Source organism: Balaenoptera physalus (genome assembly GCF_965194825.1).
Source record: "Balaenoptera physalus genome assembly, chromosome: 10".
In the NCBI taxonomy this organism is placed as follows: domain Eukaryota; kingdom Metazoa; phylum Chordata; class Mammalia; order Artiodactyla; family Balaenopteridae; genus Balaenoptera; species Balaenoptera physalus.
The window spans coordinates 59,207,176-59,229,515 of NC_138889.1; the positions used below are offsets into that span (position 1 = coordinate 59,207,176).

Consider the following 22,340-nt stretch of genomic DNA (forward strand, 5'->3'; position numbering starts at 1 on the left):
GGTGGAAACAACCTAAATATCCATCAGACATTTAAACATCAACAGATAAACAAGAAGTGGTATATCAATACAACAGCCTATTACTCAGCCCTAAAACATAATGAAGTTCTGATGCACGCTACAACATGGATGAATCTTGAAAACATTATGCTAAGTGAAAGAAGCCAGACACAGAGATCACATATTGCATGATTCCATTTATTTGAAATGTCCAGAATAGGCCAATCCACAGAGACAGGAAGTTGATTAGTGGTTGCCAGGGGCTAGGGGAAAGGGGGTGAATGGGGAGTGACTGCTCAATGGATACATTTCCTTTTGGAGTGTTCTGGAACAAGATAGCCGTGATGATTGCACAACACTGTGAATGTGCTAAATGCCACTGAAATGTACACTTTAAAATGGATAAAATGGTGAGCTTAATCAGAAATTTAAAGAAGCAATTTCCATAAGTCTATTCTTTCATTCATCTATCAAACATTTATTGAACAGCTCCAGGCAAGCTTTATTCTGGATGCAGGTAATACAGAGAAATCAGATGTGGTCTTGGCTTTCGAGTTCCTAGGTTGGTAGGGGAGGAAAAACATTCTGCAGACAATTAAGTTCAATTAAGTGTTAGGGTTTCCTTCATTTAAGAATGGGCATTGTACACTGTGGGGACCGCTTTGCCCCACAGAAGTGAGGGGTAGAGAACAGCAATGGTAAGGCTGAGGCTTGAGTGCTGAGTAGTTTTCCAGGTGGATGGCAGCAAGGATGGATTCGAGACAGCGGGTGTGACTTGAGCAGGCTCAAAAAGCTGGCATCAAAAAGCCTCCGGTTTTCAGCAAACTCCAAACTAAATAGCACGTGTGCAGCAGCACAGAGGATGGACTTCAGGACAGTGACGTGAGAGGTGGGTGACCACCCTGTCTGGCTGCAGTAGGTGACGCTAAGACATGTTAGGGGAATGACCTGGACTTGACTGGATGTGAGAGTCAAAGGAAGTGTGATTCCAAGATTGGGCCACTTTGTTGGTAGTGGAAACTGCCAGTCCCTAAAGTGGGTCTGCAGGACATTCTGTTCTCAGGGGACGTGAAACTAGAATTTATACTCCTCCCCATCTTATGTGTTCTACTATTTTTTAATGATTTTTTTTTTGTATTTATATTTGAAACCTACTTCCCTTTTCTTTGGGCTTCCTCTGTTTTCCTGTTTGAAATATATGTTACTCTGGAAACGTCATGGCATAGTATAGTGGCATTTACAAGTGAAGTGTAAAGAATTTTCAGAACATCTAGAAACGCAAGTCTAGGGTTTAGGAATATAAGCCCTAACGATGTGATATCGTTCATGCCTTCAGACACTGTGTCATAAATATAAACACACTCGGAAATTTGAGACAGGATAGAAGAGATAGTTGAGAACTTTATTAGGATTTATGTGCCCAGATTTTTAAAAATATATATGAGAATTTTTTTTTAAAATAAATTTATTTATTTATTTTGGCTGCATTGGGTCTTCGTTGCTGTGCACGGGCTTTCTCTAGTTGCGGCGAGCGGGGGGGCTACTCTTTGTTTTGGTGCGTGGGCTTCTCATTGCGGTGGCTTCTCTTGTTACAGAGCACGGCCTCTAGGTGCACTGGCTTCAGTAGTTGCAGCACGCAGGCTCAGTAGTTGCAGCCAGCAGGCTCTAGAGCGCAGGCTCAGTAGTTGTGCTGCACGGGCTTAGTTGCTCCACGGCATGTGGGATCTTCCTGGACCAGGGCTCGAACCCGTGTCCCCTGCACTGGCAGGCGGATTCTTAACCACTGTGCCACCAGGGAAGTCCCTATGAGAAATATTAAAAACACAAAACATAACACACTACTTGGGAAGAACATCTGGAAAAAATGAATGACAGAATTCCAACATTTACTTGTGAATACACAGTCCGGGAGAAGGACCAGGGGACCTGGACACCCCAGGAAAACTTGGAAAAACCTTTGCACCACCTTCTCTGTCATAAATATGTTCCCCCCAAACTGCATGTAAATCAGCTGTTGGTAAATCATATTTATCAAATGCAAGGGTGACCATTATTTTAAAGTTATCTTAAGAATGCATACTTTAGTAAAGGAAATTATTACCAATGGAGTAATGGAAAAAACCTCACTGGACTGAGAGAAATTCAAGGTCCTTCATTATTATCCTGGCTCTGCCACCAACTAGATGTGTGATTCAAGAAAATTCACTCAATCTCCCTGGGCCAATTTCCTCATCTAATCTGGGTTGTAATTCTGAATTTTCACTTATTAGATTCTTAAAGCAAGATACAGGGGTACTGGCCCACAGCCTAACTTCTAGTTTCTTCTGAAAGGTGATACTGCAGGACAGAACTGAGGGCCCTTTTACATAAGAGGAGCTGGGGATGGCAAGGCCAGCAGGCCAGTTACCAATGCTTTGTGTGTTTTGCCTCTTTATACTCCACTTTCTCATTCCCACAATCACCCTAACTGTGATGATAACAACTTTTGTTCCAAATTCTTTACAAAAGCTTGTTCCTTAGAGCTGTCCTCTGGGAGAGACTGACAGTCTAAGATAGGAGCCCATTCTCAGTGGTCTCTCCGCCTCTGGCCCTTTCCCTACCCCCACAAGGCCGGTACTGCCTAAGGGCAAGGGCTATACCCTCTGTGCCTAGTACAGGCCCAGGCCTAAAGAAGGAATTCAGTAAATGACTATTCACTGGATGTTTCTGAAGGAGAAAGCTGAGGCAGAGAGATGGGTCTGGTGAAATAACTGAATCCTAGGGGTGAACTTTTGGCTGCTTCTTTAAACATTTCTGAACTTCCCAAATTTTCTACAATGGGCAAAAATATATAGAAACCACAAGTATTAAACCCCCTTTTTCCAGGCTTTTAGTCAATGCCCTGGTTTCCCATAAATAATGTAAATTTTGTCCAGTTCTCCGATGTTTGGAACAGAACAAAGGTCACACATCTTTTCTTTAAGAGAAACAGCCAGTACAGTTTCCTAGTCCATTTTGCTTAAACAGCGAAGAAACAATGCATTTGTCTTTGTGGACAAATGCCATCTAGCTCCAAGCAGGGACCCCTGCCAACTGGCTTCAGAAAAGGTCATTTATCAACAGTGTTTAGGCACCACCTTGATTAATCTGCCATACAGGAAGTATAAAACACATCTGTAAGCATTCTTTTGTCTTCTTAAGCAAAATAGGTTTAGGCCATATTAACTCGCAAGAGGTAGAAGGCAATGGGTCAGGCCTTTCACTGATTACTACCATGCTGTAGACTAATCAGGAACTGTTAGGAAGACTGAAGAAGCAAAGGAAATTACTCTCTATTGAGTACTTACTACATGCCAGATATTGTGCTGGGCACCCCATATACATTATTTTAATGTAAGCCTCACATCTAACAATCACTATCTAACATACTATCTTTTCACTCATTTATCTTTTTTCTTGTCTGTCTCCCCCACTTAAATGTAAGCTTATAAGAAGAAACATTTTTTTTTGTCTTGTTCACTGCTGTATCCTCAGTGTCTAGAACAGGGTCAGATACATGTAAACAATCAATAAATATTTGTTGAATGAACAAAGTGAACATCTCCATGAGACAGGTTTTATTATTCTCCTTTTATGGATGAGTAACCTGAAGTGCTCCAGTGGTGCAAATGAACTGCCCAAAGTCCCATGGCTTGTTAAGGAGCAGGACTAAAACCCCAGTCTCACTCCTTTGTTCCTTCTATAGACCAAGAGACTTAGACCTTGAAGAACTTTTCCAGCTTGACAAATCTGTAACCTAGATGCCTATAAAACATGTATTTACTTTGGGTACTCATTTGAAAATCTGAAATTTCACCGAGGAGATATATTTGGCATTTTAATGATAAACATTTTGCTAAAGTAACAATGAAAGACACATTTCCCCAACAGAACAACAATTTCATCTATGGATGGACAGGAATTATCTACATCATTTCATACCTGAAAATCCTGTGAATGATTACTCTTCAGATATAAATAAAAGCACAGTAATTCTGGACACCAACAAAAACATTTGCAAACCTTCAAGTTTCCTAAGTTACATCATTAAGATGACTATTGATATTCATGTGGTATTCTCAGTGTGGAATATCAAATACTCCCATGTACATCCGTGTTGAGTGTCCCAGCATGGGAGGAGGTAGACTCCGCACATCGAAAGCCATTCCTATCCTAAAGAAATTATATGGGAAGCTCAAGGATTCTTCAGAGAATCAGTTGTAATAAAATCCATCTCAAGAATATTCATTTTGTATGAGAGAATGCAAGAATAAGGTTAATTTTACCCAGGAGAGTACTTTAAATCCTTTCCATTTGTCAGAATATACTTGATCCATATGTGCTCCTTTACCTCCCTAGGACCACATAACAGGAACATGCCATTTGTGGTGTCTTCTCATATCACTTGGGATTTCTGTAGGGATTCTGATCCACTTCTCCTTTGGGGAAGGCCCCTTTCCCTTCTGTTCCACTCCTGCTACCAATACAATAGTATCATACAGTCTCCATGTGGACCCAGCCAGTTAATTGTTCCTGGACCAAACTAATGGTTTGGCCCTATTCTCTCCATTGCCAACTTTTGGTGCTATTGTTTTATTCTGATAATAAAAGTATTAATATTTTAGAAAAATATTTTTGGATTTATGTATATAATTTTGTATGTCACTCTTTTCACTTATAAGTATTTTGCCATGCTGTTTTAACACTTCACAAACATTAATTAGAATGACTGCATACTAGTCTATAGTATCGTCATAGTGTAATTTACTTAACCAATTTTCTACTGTTGGACTTCTGGATTGTTAAAGCATAAACTTTGCCCACATTTCAGACTATTTCTTTAGGACAGATTCCCAGAAGTAAAATTAGAGGATCAGAAGTTATAAACATTTTTAAGGCTCCTGATACATACTGCCAAATTGCTTTTCAGAAAGCTGTTGCCAATTTACACTTCCAACATTGCCAGCGTGTTTTTCTACCAATATAGATTGGTCTAAAGGATAATAAAATTTAAGTGGAACATATAGTCCTTAAATTATTAATGCAGCTGGAGAGGCATCATGACCACAGCAGAGAGGCCTGTGGCAAAGGTCAAACCTTTTTCCAGGTATGCAATTAACAATGAGTTAGTGTGAGCACATGGAACAGAAGTTTTGCAAGAGTGAACAGCAATATAATTAGATTTCAGACTGTCAAATCTAAGGCTTGTGTCTGCTTTGTCTGTTGCTGTACCCCAGCACATAGGACACTGCCTGGCACATAGAGCCACTCGATAAAAATTTGCTGAATTAACACAGAATCTCCTTTCAGATGCAGTTTTTCAGCAGCTGTAGGATTTAGCCACTCCTGGATTCAAAGGAAACATGACTGGCTGGATTAAACACCCTTGCAAAGGTCTTTTCAATCCTGAGATTCTATTTCAACTTTGGAAAATCAGTTTAAATGAAGGTGACACAATATGGCACTCTTTAGGAGAAAAACAAGTAAATATATCTAAAAGAACATAGCTGGTGTTGCCAATATATATATATAATTTTTTACAAGCATGCAAAAAAATATAATGCAATGAGTTTTGTCACCTCCATAGTAGTCACTTTCATAGGTGATAGATAACAAACTTATCCAAATGCTGTTCATGATCAAGGCAATTTTGGAATTACCTTCGGTTCATTCTGTTATCACTGGTTATAACTTGGCACCATTTTCAGTATTGCCAATTTTTTCTGGAAATATTACAAGGGCAAAATATAGGTAGTAGTTTGTGTATTATAATTTTTAGCCGAGAACAGCACAAAACTTATTTTGTGAATCAAAATATGGTCAAGGTAATACAGTCAATCATTCAGCTCTAGTTCACGCTCCTGGCACCATAAAGACTACCTACCTTCAATATTCCACAATTTCTATAGTAGTAAATTGTCAGACATTGCCAGATCAGTTTGGCATTAACAATGTTACCGATGGATCAATTACCTGTCATTTTTATATACACATTTTATATACATTAGACGAGGGGTCAGAAAACTATGGTCCATGGACCAAATCTGGCCCACCATCTGTTTTTCTATGAACTGCAAGCTAAGAATTTTTAAAATATTCTCAGTGGTTTGAAAAAAATATTTTGTGACATGCGAAAACTATATGAAATTTAAATCCCCGTATCCATAAATGAAGTCTTATTAGGACACAGCCATGCTGATCTGTTTCCATATTAGCTATGTCTGGTTTTGCATTAAAATGTTGAGAAATTACACTAGCCACTGTATGGCCCACACAGCCTAAGACATTTCCTTTACAGAAGAAGTTTGCTGACCTCTTCACTAAATCCAAGTGGGACCTAAGAAGTACTAAAGTTTCCCACTACAGATTTTTTGTTTCTGGATATTAATACTGGGAGAAGGGTGATGCAACTGGGACAGTATTTGCAAGGATCTGATAAGACAGAGACTAGAGAAGATAAATATGAGTGCTGCCTCAAATAGGATGTAAAAGCCTGGCAGAATCTGAGGGGTCTGATCCAACTAAGAAGGAGTTGGAGAACGCAGGGTTACATATACAATCCCAGCAGCAAAGAAGACTCTTATTGAGCCACATAGGACCCTGGTGACCAATCCCAAGGAGCCTAGTGAGACTTGCTGGCAGTGAGGTCTGTAAATGGCAGGCTGGCTGATCAGTACATGTGATACAGTGACAGTTCCCAACAGTACCCCATTCCTGTACTAGATATCCTCAAGTCATTTAGCATCCAGATTTATCCGGGCACCTCCAAAGTCTGAACTCTAAGAAATGGATCTGAAGGGAAGACTCTGGAAAGCAGGCCCCAGGTACACATTCTTCCCAAACAATAACATTTCAGTGAGAACTCAGAGCCAGGGGCAGAATTCAGAAGACTGCAGAACTACCCACGTTTTTCGAAATCAAAGATTGGTGAATATTTTATTCTTTCTGTTTTTGATCATTACCAGTGGGACAGGTGGAAGGTGGGATGATGGGTGGAGAACGGACTGGATAAACTCAAGGATGGAATGATCTGCCCTGGAAAGTGTTTATTCCTCCCAGACTTCCAGCTGTAGTGTATACCATTCCATGTGGATTTTGAACCAGAATGGGGAAGGAGAAGGTCAGCCTGAGACCCAGAGAGATTCCTTGACTGTGTGTTTAGCTTGAGAATTATGGTCAAGGTTTGCAGATGGCCAGCTCTCTTCCTGACATCCTACAGAGAGCCAGGCTTCATCTCTTATGGTTAGATGGAGCTTCTCCTGCCAGGGAAAATAGAGTTGCTGGGAGAGTGCGATTTTCATATTATACCTCTGAAAAACTTTCATAACTCCTGAGTACTAGAGGTAACCAAATTGCCTCAAGAAACTGGTAATACTGGTTGCCTCTGGGGAGTGGAACCCCTGGTGGCTAAGGGTGAGAGGGAGCTTTTTTGTTCCTTCCCAGTGTGCCCCTTATATATGAAGGCAATCTGGGGCCAGGGATGGAGCAATTTCTTTACTCAAGACTATAGGGCTGGGAATTCCCTGGCGGTCCAGTGGTTAGGGCTCTGTGCTCTCACTGCTGAAGGCCCGGGTTCAGTCCCTAGTTGGGGAACTAAGATCCCACAAGCTGCGTGGCACTGCCAAAAAAACCCCAAAAAAACACAAAAAACAAAAGACTATAGGGCTGAAGTGGGGACGTGGAAGAGGAATATAAAAATCAGAAGAGAGAAAAGTTGCAGTTGAGTGGAAAACCATGACCAAAAGGGGAATTCAAGGACAGCACACCAAAGTGGCCAAAAGCAGCTATTGGAGGGTGTGGTCCAGAATCAGAAAACAAAGCCCAGGGAAACAGAAGAGCAAGAGCAAACTGGAGAATAAACTGAGCGATATCTGAGAAAAGTCAAGGACAAGGGCCTAGGGCATGATGGGTGGAACCCTGAGATTACAGCATCAAAATTCTCAAGAGGCCTAGGCAGCAAGGTGCAGGCCGGGCAAAATTCATGTCAGAAATAAAACAGATTTGGCGGGTGGACACATAAGGGGTACTGTTACATGAGAACTCTCTTGTCTGAGGACACTCTTTTGAGATTATGCTCTAAACTGGTGTGTAGAGATTCTGAGCAGCCATGTGTGAATGGTTTGCTCTGCATGAATATTTTTACTTCCCTCCAAACTTGAGGCTTCCTAGGGTTTATTATCATCTTATTGAATATTTTCTGAGAAGCCTTGCAAATGGGCAATGGGTTCAGGTAGTGCAGTTCAACCTGACTACCGCCCAGGACATGATCTAAGGTAATAAGTTAAGTCCTTTTCATTACAGCTACTTGTAACAATTTGAATTCACCCTCCTGATTACCTGCTTCTGGTTGCTTTGTGTCCAAACCCTGTCTGGGACAACATGGCTTCCAGTACCCTACTCTCCAACATGGTCTTGGTCCAGCATCTTTGGCAGGGTCACTCCAGCCCTGTTTACAGGACAGGAATAAATCTAGAAATAAGTTCTCTCAGGACCTCTGTGTTATCACAGATTGGAAATAATGCCTGTAGGTACTGTTGTGGGAACCTGGCCTGGGCATAGGGGCATACAATTCTGCAACAATTACCCCCTGGGCTGAGCAAGGATTAATATTGGTTCAGTCACCAAGTTGCCAGCTGTGGAGGCTTTCTTCCAGAAGTGCATTGTCCCTGTTGCAAAGGCCTCATGGGGAGCCCAGGGGCTTATCCGATGCAGGAAGATGTAATGATCCTGAGATGGAACGTTTAGAAATTGCTAAGTAGGCAGACGTTTGTGAGCTGTTGCTTGGTTTGAGAACTTTCCTGAACAATATCTTTTATTTGTGAGATAAGGTCTAAGTTTCAGAGTGCCTCAAAGCTGACAGGTGTTAGTGGGAAACATGTTATTTTTTGAAGGTGATAGTGAAAAGAACTAAAAACAGCTGTGTTGAATAAATGTTGGGCCTCTACTATCAACCAATACTGTTTACTAACTTACCAGTTAAATAATAGGAATGTAAAAATCCTTGGGTTAAAACATAGACATTGGCCAATCCTGTGAAATGCTGTTGCTAATCATTCCCCCCACCCAACACACACACACACACACACACTCCTCCACCAGGCGTTCTGAGATGTTTCCAGTCTATGTGGTATTACTTGGAACCCAATTGGGAAAAGTTCCATTCCATAAACCCTGGCAGAGAGCCAGAAAGAGATAAAGGAGTCTAAACTAGGAAGGACTGCTTTTTTGAGGGTTTGATGAGAAAATTAGATAATCAAATAAGTAGGCTATTATAAACCTATCCACAGACTCGGGGGAAGCAATTTATAAACTACTAGCATAGAGCTGGGGGCGGAGGGAGGAAGCAAATCATCCCAAATTATTTATCTTCTGTATAACACCATTATCTTCCTCTTTGGACTTTGCTATTTCAGCCAACAGTGCCCTCATTTTCCTACTGATGGAGGTTCGGAGCCTCATGCTGTTCCACCTGCCTGGGAAGCAGGCTCTAATTTCCTAGCCTCCTTGTCTCATCCTTCCTTACGGATCCAGCCCAGGAACCACCTTATCCATGGAGTCCACCCAGCCCTTGGTGATCTTATTTCATAATGTCACACTGTCAATGCTCAGCAGCGTTCTAAACACTGCAGGTGCTCAAAAAAAACACCTGACAAGTTTGATATTAGTTACTAAAAACAGGCTGCTGTGTGGGAATCAGCACGTAGGCAGCAGACTCCCTTAATTCAAGGTCTAGAGTGTCACCTTGTCTTCCTCCTCACATATCACAGCCTGGACCTGAGTGCCCTGGTTTCTATTTTCCAGGACCAGATCCTCCTCCTCCATCAGAGGGGATACACCCAAATGAGGGAGGGCGGGGTTCCAAAGCACAAGACTAGAATGAAACAAACCCAGGACTTCTGTGAGGGGTAGGTCTGTGAGAAGGTCAGGATGGGTGGCCAACCCCTGAGTTCTGAGGGGCTCCCACTGAGTCATTTGGGAGGGATCGGCCCTTAGCATTGCTCAGTATGTCAGTATGCCACTGCCTTCTGTACCATACCTCAGGCCCTGACTGTGAAGCAGGCTGGAACTGTAGGCCTTCTTTTGGGGTCCTCCCAGCAGAGTATGCCTCCCTGGGCAAAGAGAGAGAGACTCCAAGAGGTCCTGCTCCCACTTTTCATTCGTATGATCCCCTGAGGCAGAATACTGAGAACAAAGGAAGAGGACAGCCGCAACAAGCTAAGGTCTGGACAGTGAAGAAAAAACTTAAGGAAAAAAAAAAAGAAAAAAGAAAAATCAAGCACAAGCAAGTACCAGAAGTCAACAGCCAATAGTTCTTCAAAGTTGTGGAGAACAGCAAGGAAGATGGCCCAAGAGTCCAGCAAAGAGTAAGTAGCAGGGCCATGACATGTAGAGAGGAGTCGTAAAGAAGCTGAAAATAGATGAGCAGCAAATGAAGGTGCCTAACCACCGTGAGGCAGCTTTCTAGTTTGGGTTCAGCTACCCCAGATTCCTTTCACCACGGTGCCTGAGCCGCCCTGCTGGGAAGGCTCGTTGAAGATGAAGTCTGCAGCAGCTAGCTGGAAGGATGGATTTTGGGATGGGATACAGGCAGAGGCATTTCCCCACCAGCTTCGCCCTGGAGATGACTCCATGGTTCAGAACTTGTTACTTTTTCCCTCACACATGAGCTATTTTTCCTAGTTTCCTTTGAATGATCAGACCGAAAGTCAAGTTTTCGAGGTTGAGGCTCATCCTTCAAAATACCCGATATAACTTTTGCAGATACCTTCCTCATATTCAAGTTTTCTTTCAGAATGAGCCTAACGGTTTCTTTATCTAAATTTAACTCTTCAGCCATCATCCTCACAGTTAACTGCCTATTCGAACAAACCAAGTCCTTGACCTTCTGGATATTTTCATCCGTCCGGTGGGTGACTGGACGACCACTTCGGGCATCATCTCGAATGTCTTCCCGCCCTTCTTTAAACCTTTTGTGCCAGTCGAAAACTCTGGCCCTTGACATGACTTCATTCCCATAAGCTTCTTTTAAAAGATGGTGGGTTTCACTTGCAGACTTGTTCAATTTCACGCAGAATTTGATACTAATCCTTTGTTCTAGATATCGGTCACTCATTTTGGCACTCAAATAACACAGGAACGTTAAAAGGCCACGACTGTGAGGGGAAGACAGAGGGACCAATCTCTATAGGGCTGCAGGTGGAATCATGTCGCTATTCTTGCCTCATCAGGGAAGAGTAATTGCTTTTCTGAGTTTCAGCCCCTCGGCTTCCAATCTAGAAGCTAACGGGGCCAAAGAGTAGCTGCAAAGCTGGGGAAAATGAAAGCTCCTACAACCCACGTCTGCGTCCAACTCCGCGGCACGGAGATCTGCTGGGGGTGTGCAAACCAGTTACGAAGGCCGTCCCGTTCCGCGGCCCTTAAGAGTCTATGGCGATTTCCGCAATAAAAGCCTATGTGGTGTTAATTTAAGCAAGCAAGAAGCGATGCACCGGTGATGTAACGTGCAAGCTCGCCCCAGAGCTGCAGAAACCCGCGCACGCCAAACCTACCGGACCTGCCCCGGGATCCGACGTTCTAGAGTCCGGGGAGACACGCCCGCACGCGCCATTCCCTCCACTCTCGGGGTAGGCCGTGCGCAGGCGCACTGCGGCAGCCTGGGCCAGGCCCCGCCTCCGCCTCCGCCTCGCCACGCCCGAGCAGGCGCGCTTCCTTGCGCGTGCCCGCCCGCGGAGAAGTCGGCGGAAAGGAGGGGGCGGGGGAGGAAGGCTGAGGGAAGAGAGGGCACCCCCGGGCGCCAGGGTGCATTGTGGGAAGGAGGCGGCAGCGTCCCGGGCGGGCGGGAGGTGCACCAGCGGCGGCGGCGGCGGTAAATCCTCCCGGCCGCTCACAGCACTGTGGAGCCGCATCCCCAGCCCGGCCTCGGACCGCGGCGCCCCTCCTGCCCCTCGCGGCTTCTCTCCCGCCCGCCCCTCCCCCCGGCGCGCCGGCCCTAACGAGCCGGCCGGCCGGCCTGGCTCCCCTCCCCGGCCCCGACGGGCGGGCGGGCTGCCCTGAGGAGGCGGGGAGGGGAGGGCTGGGCCGGCCGGCGGGCAGACGACGATGCCGAACTTCTGCGCGGCCCCCAACTGCACGCGGAAGAGCACGCAGTCGGACCTGGCCTTTTTCAGGTTCCCGCGGGATCCAGCCAGGTGAGCGGTGGGCGCGGAGCTGGCAGCCCGGGCCCTCCTCCGCGATGCACGCTGCCAACCGCTGGCCCCGGGCGGGCTCCGGGGCTAAGAGAGGCGTGGGGGGGCACAATTGTCGACCCCAGCCCGGCCCCGAGGTGGGGAGCGGGCCTCTAGCCGTGGGCTGGCTGGCGCTCGAGGGCCTTGGAGCACGTGCGCCCGCGGGGGCTCCACCCGAAATTAGAGGCAACTGGGGCGGCGCGGGCGGGGTAAGGGGGGTTCTCGCCCTGATTAGCTCCTGTGACCTCGGACAAGTCTCTGTCCTCTCTGGGCTTTAGTTTCCCCAGCTGTCAAAAGAGGGACTTGGATTCTATGGTTGTGGTCACCGGGGCCCTTCTACCCCCGGGACAGTGTTTCTTTTTGGAGTCCGGCCACCTTTGATCTCAAGTCAGGTCACAACTATTCCCTTCTTCGGACTTGTTCATGGTTCGGATTTTGGCTCTGACCGTTACTCATTATCTCACTTGGTTAATGTGGGGATAACGGGGGCGGGGTACGCGAGAGGGCATGGGAGTTGGTATTGAAACCTCTTCTCTGAGGTAACCCACACGCTCTGACTTGTATTTAGAGAGTGGTAGAGCAGGGGCTGTGTTTGAAAGGCTGAGGATTTTTTCCTTGGCATCCCTTGTTGATTCATTCATTTCAGATCAACACCTACTGTGTGCTAGGGCACTAACATTAGAGGTACCGGAAATTCACAGTGAACGAGGTAGGTTGCTGCCTGCAGAAAGCTTACAGTCCATTAAGGAGGCAGATGTGTAAGCAGGCGATTATAATATAGCATGCTGTTTATTAGTTCTGCAAATATCTATGGAAGGCCTACTAGGTACTAGGCATTATTCTGAGCACTGGGAGGGTACAGATGAATAAATCGAAGTCCTTGCTCTCATAGAGTTTACGTTCTAGTGGGGGGAAATAAGTAAATATACCTTGTGTCAGATGGTGATAAATACTATGGAGAAAAAGCAGGTGTTTGACGGGGGGTAGGGTAGGGGAATAGGAGTAGCAGGGAGGCACGATTGCTATTTTAAATAGGATTATCAGAGAAGGCTTCACTAAGAGGGTGTATTTGAGCAAAGACCAGAAGTAGGTAAGGGGGTCAGCCATGGAGGTATCTAGGGGAAGAGCATTTCAGTCTCTGGAAACAGTAAATGCACAGGCAGGGCATGCTTGTTAGAGGTACAACCAGAAGTCTGGTTGGACTGCTAAAGCTGGTTTAAGGAAGGAGGGAGAGGAAAGGATGAGACCAGAAAAATGTGTGTGTGTATGTGGTAGGGGCAAATTGTGTAGGCCATTGTAAGCAGTGGAAAGCACTATGGTATTTATACTGAGTGAAAGAGGAAGTCGTGGAAGGGTTTAGAGGGGAGAGACGTATACTTTAAACAGGATCATTGGGTACTTGTTAAATACATAGTAGGGAGGCAGAGGTGAGAACAGAAAGGCCAGTTAAAGGCAATTGCGATAATCCAGGTTAATAGAGGAGGTAAGTAGTTGCATTTGAGATATATTTTGGAAGGTGAAACCAACAGGATTTGTTAATGGTGTAGATGTAGGTTGTAAGAGAAAAACTGAAGTCAAGAATGACTCTAAGATTTTTAATCTGAGCCTTTATTGAGCTGTGGAAGACAGGGAGGAGCAGATTTGATGGAGGAATGTTAAAAGTTTGGTTTAGGACATGTGAAGTTTGAGAGGCCTGATAGACATTCAAGAATAGATGTCTTCGTACTATATACATCAGTGAACTCAAAATGGTCCATATTTAGATCAATGATCTAAATATTTAAGAGCTAAAACCATAAAAAGATATACAAGTCAGGAATTTAGAGACTTCCAGACTGGAGATTGTAAATATGGGTGTTCTCAATTTATAGAGGGTATTTAAAACCGTGGAACCAGGTAAATAAAGCAGAGTAGGTATGAGGATTGAGCCCTGGGGTGTTCCTAGTGTTTAAAGTTCAGGGAGATGAGGAACTAGCTCAAGAGAGTGAGGAATAGCTGTTGGGTTCTGTGGGAGCAGAGAAGAGGAGCATCTTAATCTGACTGAGCCTCACTCCATTCAGCATTATCTTCCTTTGAGCCAAATTGGGAGTATATTTCACTTGCATAATGAGGGCACCACTAGTCAATTCTGGACCACAGGTTGTTCATGTTCATAGATAGTGAATACTCTTTTCATTATACTTCTTAGTCAGGGAGTATGTCCTTTAGGGGCTTACAGTCTCAGATTTGGAAGGAGTTTTTAGATCTAGTGCAGTATCCTTTGAAGTGTCAGAATTCCCTCAAGAATAGTGGCTTTTAAACCTTTTTTGGGTCTCTGTCCCCGTTGGGAATCTAATGTAAGGACAGTTGAGAAAAGAGATCGACACAATTTCATATCAAATTTTTTATGGACCCTTTAGGGATCCTGTGCATTTCTGACAGGTGAGCCTTTGCTAAAACACCTCCAGTGCCAGTTTCTCTGCTTTGTGAGGGGATACTTGAGGATTCTGGACAGCATTGGCTATTGTTTCTTCCTTTTATTGAGTGGAAATGTGCCTCGCTATAATTTATGCTTGGGGGGTCCTAGTTTTGTTCTTAGGGTGACAATGAACAAAGCTGTTCCCTGTTTTATTTTTAAATTTTATTATTTTATTTTATTTTATTGTATTGTATTGTATTTATTTTTGGCCTCGCCGTGCAGCATGCGGGATCTTAGTTCCCCAACTAGGGATCAAACCCGTGCCCCCTAGAGTGGAAGTGTGGAGTCTTAACCACTGGACCGCCAAGGAGGTCCCCGGTGCCCTTTTTATGTAAGAGCCCCTTGAGTATTTCAAGACCAAATTATGAACTTCTCTTAATTTTTTAAAAAAAAAATCTTTATTGGGCTTCCCTGGTGGCACAGTGGTTAAGAATCCGCCTGCCAATGCAGGGGACACGGGTTCGAGCCCTGGTCAGGGAAGATCCCACATGCCACGGAGCAACTAATCCCGTGAGCCACAACTACTGAGCCCGCGAGCCACAACTACTGAAGCCCACACCTAGAGCTCATGCTCCGCAACAAGAGAAGCCACCACAATGAGAAGCCCGTGCACCGCAACGAAGAGTAGCCCCGACTCTCTGCAACTAGAGAAAGCCCGCGCCCAGCAATGCAGCCTAAAATAAATAATGCAGCCTAAAATAAATCAATGCAGCCTAAAATAAATAAATAAAATAAGTAAATTTATTAAAAAAAAATCTTTATTGAGATATTCACATACCATACAATTCACCCATTTAAAGTGTTCAATTCAGTGGCTTTTGGTATGTTACCATTATTAATTTTTAAATTTTTTGATAAAAATATACTGTCGTCCCTTGGTATCTGCAGGGGATTAATTCCAGGACCCCACCCCCCCACCCCGTGGATACCAAAATCCATGGATGCTCAAGTCCCTTATATAAAATGGCAGTAGTATAACATAAAATTTGCCATTTTAACCATTTTTTAAAAACCATTTTTGAGTGTATAATTCAGTGGCATTAGTTACATTCACTATGTTCTGCAATCATCACCACTATCTATTTCCACAGCTTTTTCATTACCCTGAGCAAAAACTAACCATTAAGCAATAACTCCTCATATCCCAGTCAACTTTTCAGTCTCCATGAATTTGTCTGTTTTAGGTACTTTTTACTCATACTATGAGTGGAATCATACAATAATAGTCCTTTTGTGTCTGGCTTATTTTACTTAACAATGTATTAAAGGTCTTAACTTTTTTCTGAACCAAAGGTCAATACTATAGGATTTCAAATTCTACTGAATTTGACAGTTTTTTTCCGCTGTGCCCAGAGTTAATTATAATAAAGGAGTACAGTAGTTTCCAGAGTTGTTTATTGAATTAATAACAGTATTCTTAGGGTTAGTGATTATAACTAGTTTTTTTTTTTTTCTGTAAATGGGTTGTAGGGAGGGTTGATAAAAGGTGACATTGCCACCCTACTTGTTATTCAAAAGTTAACTCACATTGTTAACTAACAATAAAGATAAGTATATTTAATGCTATTAAATAGTACATTTCCCATTCATCATATTTATAAATGCCTTGCACACTTTTAGAAACAGCTATTTAGAGGTAACTTAAAATTCAAGAGTGTAATCAATAAACGGCACTATGTGGAATTTCATACCCTAATATCTCATATTGGTTTAGAAAAAGTGGCATTAATGTACTTTTTAAAAAATATAAAATAATAGAATCAACTCACCTTAGGGCAGTGGCAGGGAGATAGATTACCTAAAGTTAAAGTTTAAAAAAAAAAAATGCCTAAATCATGATTGCCCCAGGATGGCTTGACTAATGCCCAAGCTTGGCAGGAACCTGGGGGCGGGTCACAGTGGAACTCATCCCCAGACCAGGTAAAGGTAGAGCTAATGAATTGCTCTTATTATTAGAGAGAGTTGGGCAGCTGAAGGGCTCTTCTTCCTCCTCAGGCAGTTAGTACTGACTCATCCCTGAGGTAGTGAGGTCTTTTCCAAGTTTCTCTGGTAATTTAATCAAAGTTAATTGAGAGTTGATGTACTCTAAGATGTAAAATGTAAAACGGTGGTTTCCCAGGCACTTGTGAGGGTCTCCAAGACCCTTTCAAGGAGTCTACAGGTAAAAACTACTTCATAATAACACTGATATTATTTGCTTTTTTCATGCTCATTCTCTCAGGAGTGTACAGTAGAGTTTTTTAGGGGCTACGTAACATGAAATCACTGCTCAGATAAATTATATTTTGTGTTCTATAAAATTTTCTAAGTATGATTATTCAGATGCAGGTGTTTGGTAGACATTTTCTTGGAAATGAACAAAATAAGCCTGCCACTTCAAGGAAAGCAACTGACAGCCAAGCATTCAAGGAAAAATTAGAATTTTGGAAAATTTATATTCATCACTTTGAGCTTGACAGCTCTCTAATATTTAGACTTTTCTGATGCAATCTGTGGTGATATTGATAAATGTGACTTTTAATATATTGTATAATGAAATATGTTACCATTCCGATGGTCTGCCTAACTCAAACTGATAAATTCATGATTTTACAAAGACATGCATGGATAAAAGTTCTATTCAAAGTGCAAGTTAGACTAATGGATTTTAATGAAACAGTGTGAAAAGGCTCATTCGTCTGGTTTCAGATTCCACATTGCAGCTAATCTTTAAGAAACCACCGCTTGTGGACTTCCAGTGCCCTATCAAAGAACATCCACAATTATATGGGAAACAGAGGAATATTGTAATAACCTTTTAAACTGCATGTCATTGAGGAGTCATTGTCTTTGGTTGAAGTCAACCAGAACAACATATGGCAACAGATTAAATACAAAAGCAGATGTGAGAATCTAGGTATCTTCTGTTAAGTTAGACATTAAAGAGATTTGCAAAGATGGTGAACAGTGCCATTCTTTTCACTAAATGTTTTTTGTTTTGGAAAAATAGTTATTTTTTAAAAATGTTATCTATGTTAACATGTAATGGGATTGCTATTTTTAATGAATTAATAAATATTTTTTAAATTTCTAAGTTTTAGTTTCTGTAATCATGAACATTGTTAGATAAAATGCACATAAACAAAAGTTTTTTAGATAGTTAATAATTTAAGAGGTAAAGGGGTCCTGAGACTACAAAGTTTGAGAATCACTTCTGTAAGGTACAGTCTTAAAGTACTTTCATATGCTCTCATTTAATCCTCCAAACAATGCTGTGAGTTGTAATAATAACAATAATACTTAGAGAATACTTTATTCTGTGTGCCAGGCACTATTCTATGTGTTTTATGTACACTATTTCAATTAACCCTTGCAATAAATTTTGAGATAGTTTGAAACAGGAGGGAAAGGGGCAGAGCACAACCTTTAAAAGAAGGACATAACCATAGGACATGACAAAAACTGGTTAGAACCAGCTAGCCATAGGACATGACAAAAACTGGTTAGAACCAACTAGATCCAAGATGGCAGAGGATTCGACTTCCAGTAGACCTTGAGCCTCATTATATGCTCATTGTAATACATTAGCTAAATGACACACCCACCAGCGCCATGACAGTTCTGAGGCCAACCATAAAAGGCCAAAAAGTGGGAGGTGGCCCAATTTCTGGAAATCCCAGCCCCCTCCCCACCCCCCCAAATAGTTGGAATAATCCTCCCACTTATTAGCCTATGAAATTACCCAGCCCATAAAAACTAACCATGCCATATTTTGAGGCTCTCTTGCCTTCTGAGCTGGCCCACACTCTGTCTGTGGAGTGTGTTTCCCAAGGCCTCTCGCTTCCTGAGATGGCCCACACTGTAGAGTGTGTTTTCTCTCTAAATAAATCCACTTCTTTTAAAAAATTTATTTAGTTATTTATTTTTGGCTGCATTGGGTCTTTTGTTGTTGCAAACAGGCTTTTCTCTAGTTGCGGCGAGCGGGGGCTACTCTTTGTTGTGGTGCGTGGGCTTCTCATTGCAGTGACTTCTCTTGTTGTGGAGCATGGGCTCTAGGCACGCGGGCTTCAGTAGTTGTGGCTCACAGGGCTGTAAAGCACAGGCTCAGTAGTTGTGGCGCACGGACTTAGTTGCTTCGCGGCATGTGGGATCTTCCCAGACCAGGGCTCGAACCCGTGTCCCCTGCATTGGCAGGCGGGTTCTTAACCACTGCACCACCCTGGAAGTCCAGTAAAGCTACTTCTTACCTATCACATCATCTCCACATTCTTTTGCGAGGAGGCAAGAAGCTTAAATTCACTGGGAACACTTTCAGATGAGCAAAGCAGACACAGAGAGGTTAGCTAACTTATTCAAGGTCCTACAGGAATATCTAAAACCCCAAATGTAGGATATAGTATGTAATATTATCCAAACTTATTTGACCGTGAAACCTTCTTTTTTTTTTTTTTTTTTTGGAACAATTCTTTGACTAGTGTTCCTTGGAATATGGTTTGGAAATTCTGCATAAGTTGAAGACCATTGAAGGAAAAAATTACAAACAAAACTTAAAAAGGAGTGGTTAATGATGGTTGAATAGTACTGAAAGAGTGATTAAGTTGAGGAGAGAAAGTGACCATTGGATTTGGCAGGATGAAATTCATAACTTTTAGCTGTCCCGGGTAGCCATGACGAAATCTTGCACCATCCCACTCTGTCCTGCCCAGAATGTGAATCATCCCTTCGTCCAGCACATCCACACTGTATACACTACCCACCATTTAGTATTGGAAAAACAGTATATATAGGGTTCAGTACTATACGTGGTTTCAGGCGTCCCCTGAGGGTCTTGGGATATATCCCCCATGGATAAGGGGGAGACTACTGTACAGAGAGGTAGAGGAGTTTTACCTATCTGGGTGTGTGTGTGTGGGTACATACTCTTCAAATCTGAAAAGTTTTCCTCAATAAGTGACGTTTGAGCTAGATCTGACGGCTGATGTTTGCAAAGGCTTTCCTGTGCAAAGGAAATGAAAAAAGGCAATGAAGAGGATTCTAGGTTGAATAAACAGCATGGGGAACAGCTCTAGGATAAAAGGGATCACAATGCATTCATGAAACTGAAGTAAGGCATATGTGAGGGGGCAGAGTGCAATGGTGGGTGCGATATGAAGAGGGAAAGGTCGACAAGATCTAGGTTGTGCAGAATCTTATAAGACATGTGAGGAGTTGGTTCTTTATCCTAAGGGTAACGGGAAGTCACTAAAGGATCTTAAGCAGGGAAAGATATTCTCAAATTGGCTTTTTAAAACATTTTACACTTGGAGAAGGGGTGAGAGAAAGGTAAGACTAGTTTGGAAGTAGATGGATTTGGGGAGTCATTCTACTCTGCCAAGGGAAAAAAAAAAGGCTGCAGAATCTGAAGTACAGGGCACAGAACAGCGACAGGGAGAGCTAGGACAGGGAAGACATTGGTTAAAAAAAATAATTGAGAGCTAACTGTATAAGTGTGTGTATACATCTTAACACATACACAAATACATGTATGAAAAAAAAAAACCCAAGATCTAGCCACAAGTCTCATAACTACTAGTAAAAAACAAAACAAAACAAATACATGTATGCATGTAAAAAAGGCTTGTGGTTTTATGTAATTTTTATAACTTATTGATGTAAAACATATATATACAGAAGATCATAAATCATAAGTGTATGGCTTGTTAGATTTTCAGAGTAACATGTCCATGAAACTTTTACCCAGATTTTAAAAAAATGGAATATTACTAACATCCCAAACTTCCTCTCCCCTGTGGCCCTTTCAGTCATTATCCTACTCTCCCCCATAGTAGACACTGTTTGACTTCACACACATTAGATTAGTTGGTTATTGAGGAGAAGGGGAAGAGTGATGGGGCGCTGTTTTATTGGTATATGACATACATAGGAAAAAGTGCAAAAATGGTAGTCTAGAACTTGATGAATTTTTACAAAATGAATATACCCAGGTCACATTCGAGATATAGAACATTACCAGCACCTCAGAAGCCTCCTTTGTGCTCACTCCTAGTCATTACCTCTCCCCAAATGTATCCACTGTTCTCACTATCATTACCGTTTTGGGGGTCTCCAAGCCACCCCCATATCCAGAGATTTACCAGGACTCATGGAACTCAGTGTTTAATTGTACTCACAGCTAAGATTTATTACAGCAATGTAGTAAGAACACACATCTGGATCATGAGAGGAAAAAGACACAGGTAGAGTATGGAAGGACCCATGTGTAGGCTTCCTTATGCTCCCTCCCTCCCATGAGGGGTCACTCAGATCCCACTTTCCCCACCAATGAAAATGCAACATGTGTGCCATGTTTCTGCCCAGAGAAGCCCATTAGAGACCCAGTGCCCAAAGTTTTTATTAAGGTCTGGTCATTTAGACACACTCTGCTTAGCATATGCTAAAATTCCAGACTCCCAGAAGGAAGGCGGGTGCTCATTAAAAGTCATACTGTTTGCACAGTCTAGGCACCATAAGTCACCTTATCAGTTAGAAGAAGTTTTATGTCAGTGTAGGAAACTGTTTACCAGCCAAGTTCCCAGACATCAGCCAAAAGACCAGCCTTCAAAACAAGCCTTTCTGAGAATAGCAATCTCAGGCCTGCTGTGTTAACTCTTTTTCTGCACAATCACCATAGATGAGTTTTGCCTACTCTTGAACTTAATATGAAAGGAATCACATAGTATGTACTCCTGGCTTATTGTGCTCAACATTATGTTTGTGAGATCTAGCTAGTTCATTCATTTCCATTGCCATAGTAGTCTATATATAATAGTATACCACAGTTTATCCTTTCCACCCTTGATCGGCCAAGTTGTTTTACCTTCTCATCAACATTTGGTATTATTTCTTTTATATCATAGTCATTCATATGAGTATGTAGTAATATTTACAGTTTTAATTAGTATTTTCCTCATGACTAATGAGATTGAGCTTTTTAAAAAATTGTTTATTATTTTTTAAAAATTTATTTATATTTTATTTTTGGCTGTGTTGGGTCTTCATTGCTGCATGCGGGCTTTCTTTAGTTGCGGCGAGCAGGGGCTTCTCATTGCGGTGGCTTCTCTTGTTGCGGAGCATGGGCTCTAGGCACGCGGGCTTCAGTAGTTGTGGCAGGTGGGTTCAGTAGTTGTGGCACGTGGGTTCAGTAGTTGTGGCTCGCAGGCTCTAGAGCGCAGGCTCAGTAGTTGTGGCGCATGGACTTGGTTGCTCCGCAGCATGTGGGATCTTCCCTGACCAGGGCTTGAACCCGTGTCTCCTGCATTGGCAGGCGGATTCTTAACCACCACTCCACCAGGGAAGTCCTATTATTATTGTTTTTTTTAATGAGCATTTTTTTCATGTGTATTGGCCAGCTTTTATTGTTAATTGCCTGTTCAAGTCTCTTGCCCATTTTTATATTGGGTTGCTTGATTTATTTGTAGGAGTTTTTCATATATATTTTGGATATGAGTTCGTTGTTGGATCTATGTATTGCAGATACCTTATTCCATTTTGTGGGTTGCCGTTTCACTCTTAAGTGACTTCTTTTAATGAAGAAAAGTTAACTCTAAAGTAGCCTAACGTATTCATCTTTTCCTCTAGAGTTTACGTTTTCTGTTGCCTTTTTAAGAGATCTTTGTGCCAAG

The 22,340-nt window shown here is 42.6% G+C and overlaps 3 protein-coding genes across 31 annotated transcripts in view; 1 reads left to right on the forward strand and 2 right to left on the reverse strand.

Annotated features, from left to right (window-relative positions):
* Positions 1–11,924, reverse strand: part of LOC309668263 (uncharacterized protein) — a gene marked incomplete at its 5' end in the record, with an annotated part of 49,868 nt that extends 37,944 nt beyond the window's left edge. For 3 of the 5 annotated variants that reach the window (XM_082477859.1, XM_082477860.1, XM_082477861.1), the window contains 2 exons: positions 10,055–10,200; positions 11,568–11,924. In XM_082477859.1, coding sequence (XP_082333985.1) covers positions 10,055–10,200; positions 11,568–11,924 — 503 coding nt within the window. The remainder of the gene's footprint in view (positions 1–10,054; positions 10,201–11,567) is intronic. The other 2 variants (XR_014268170.1, XR_014268171.1) reach the window with 1 other exon arrangement.
* Positions 10,266–11,561, reverse strand: GVQW3 (GVQW motif containing 3). The gene has a single exon (XM_082477858.1). The coding sequence runs from the start codon at positions 11,129–11,131 to the stop codon at positions 10,571–10,573; it is 561 nt and encodes a 186-aa protein (XP_082333984.1). The 5' UTR covers positions 11,132–11,561; the 3' UTR covers positions 10,266–10,570.
* Positions 11,846–22,340, forward strand: part of THAP12 (THAP domain containing 12) — a 100,766-nt gene continuing 90,271 nt past the window's right edge. For 11 of the 25 annotated variants that reach the window (XR_014268156.1, XR_014268157.1, XR_014268158.1 and 8 more), the window contains exon 1: positions 11,847–12,206. Coding sequence is in view for 10 of the 25 variants with exons in the window: in XM_082477823.1 (XP_082333949.1) it covers positions 12,118–12,206 (89 nt within the window). In the remaining 15 variants the exon portion in view is untranslated. Of the gene's footprint in view, positions 12,207–22,340 lie in introns of all 25 variants that reach the window. The other 14 variants (XR_014268150.1, XR_014268151.1, XR_014268152.1 and 11 more) reach the window with 3 other exon arrangements.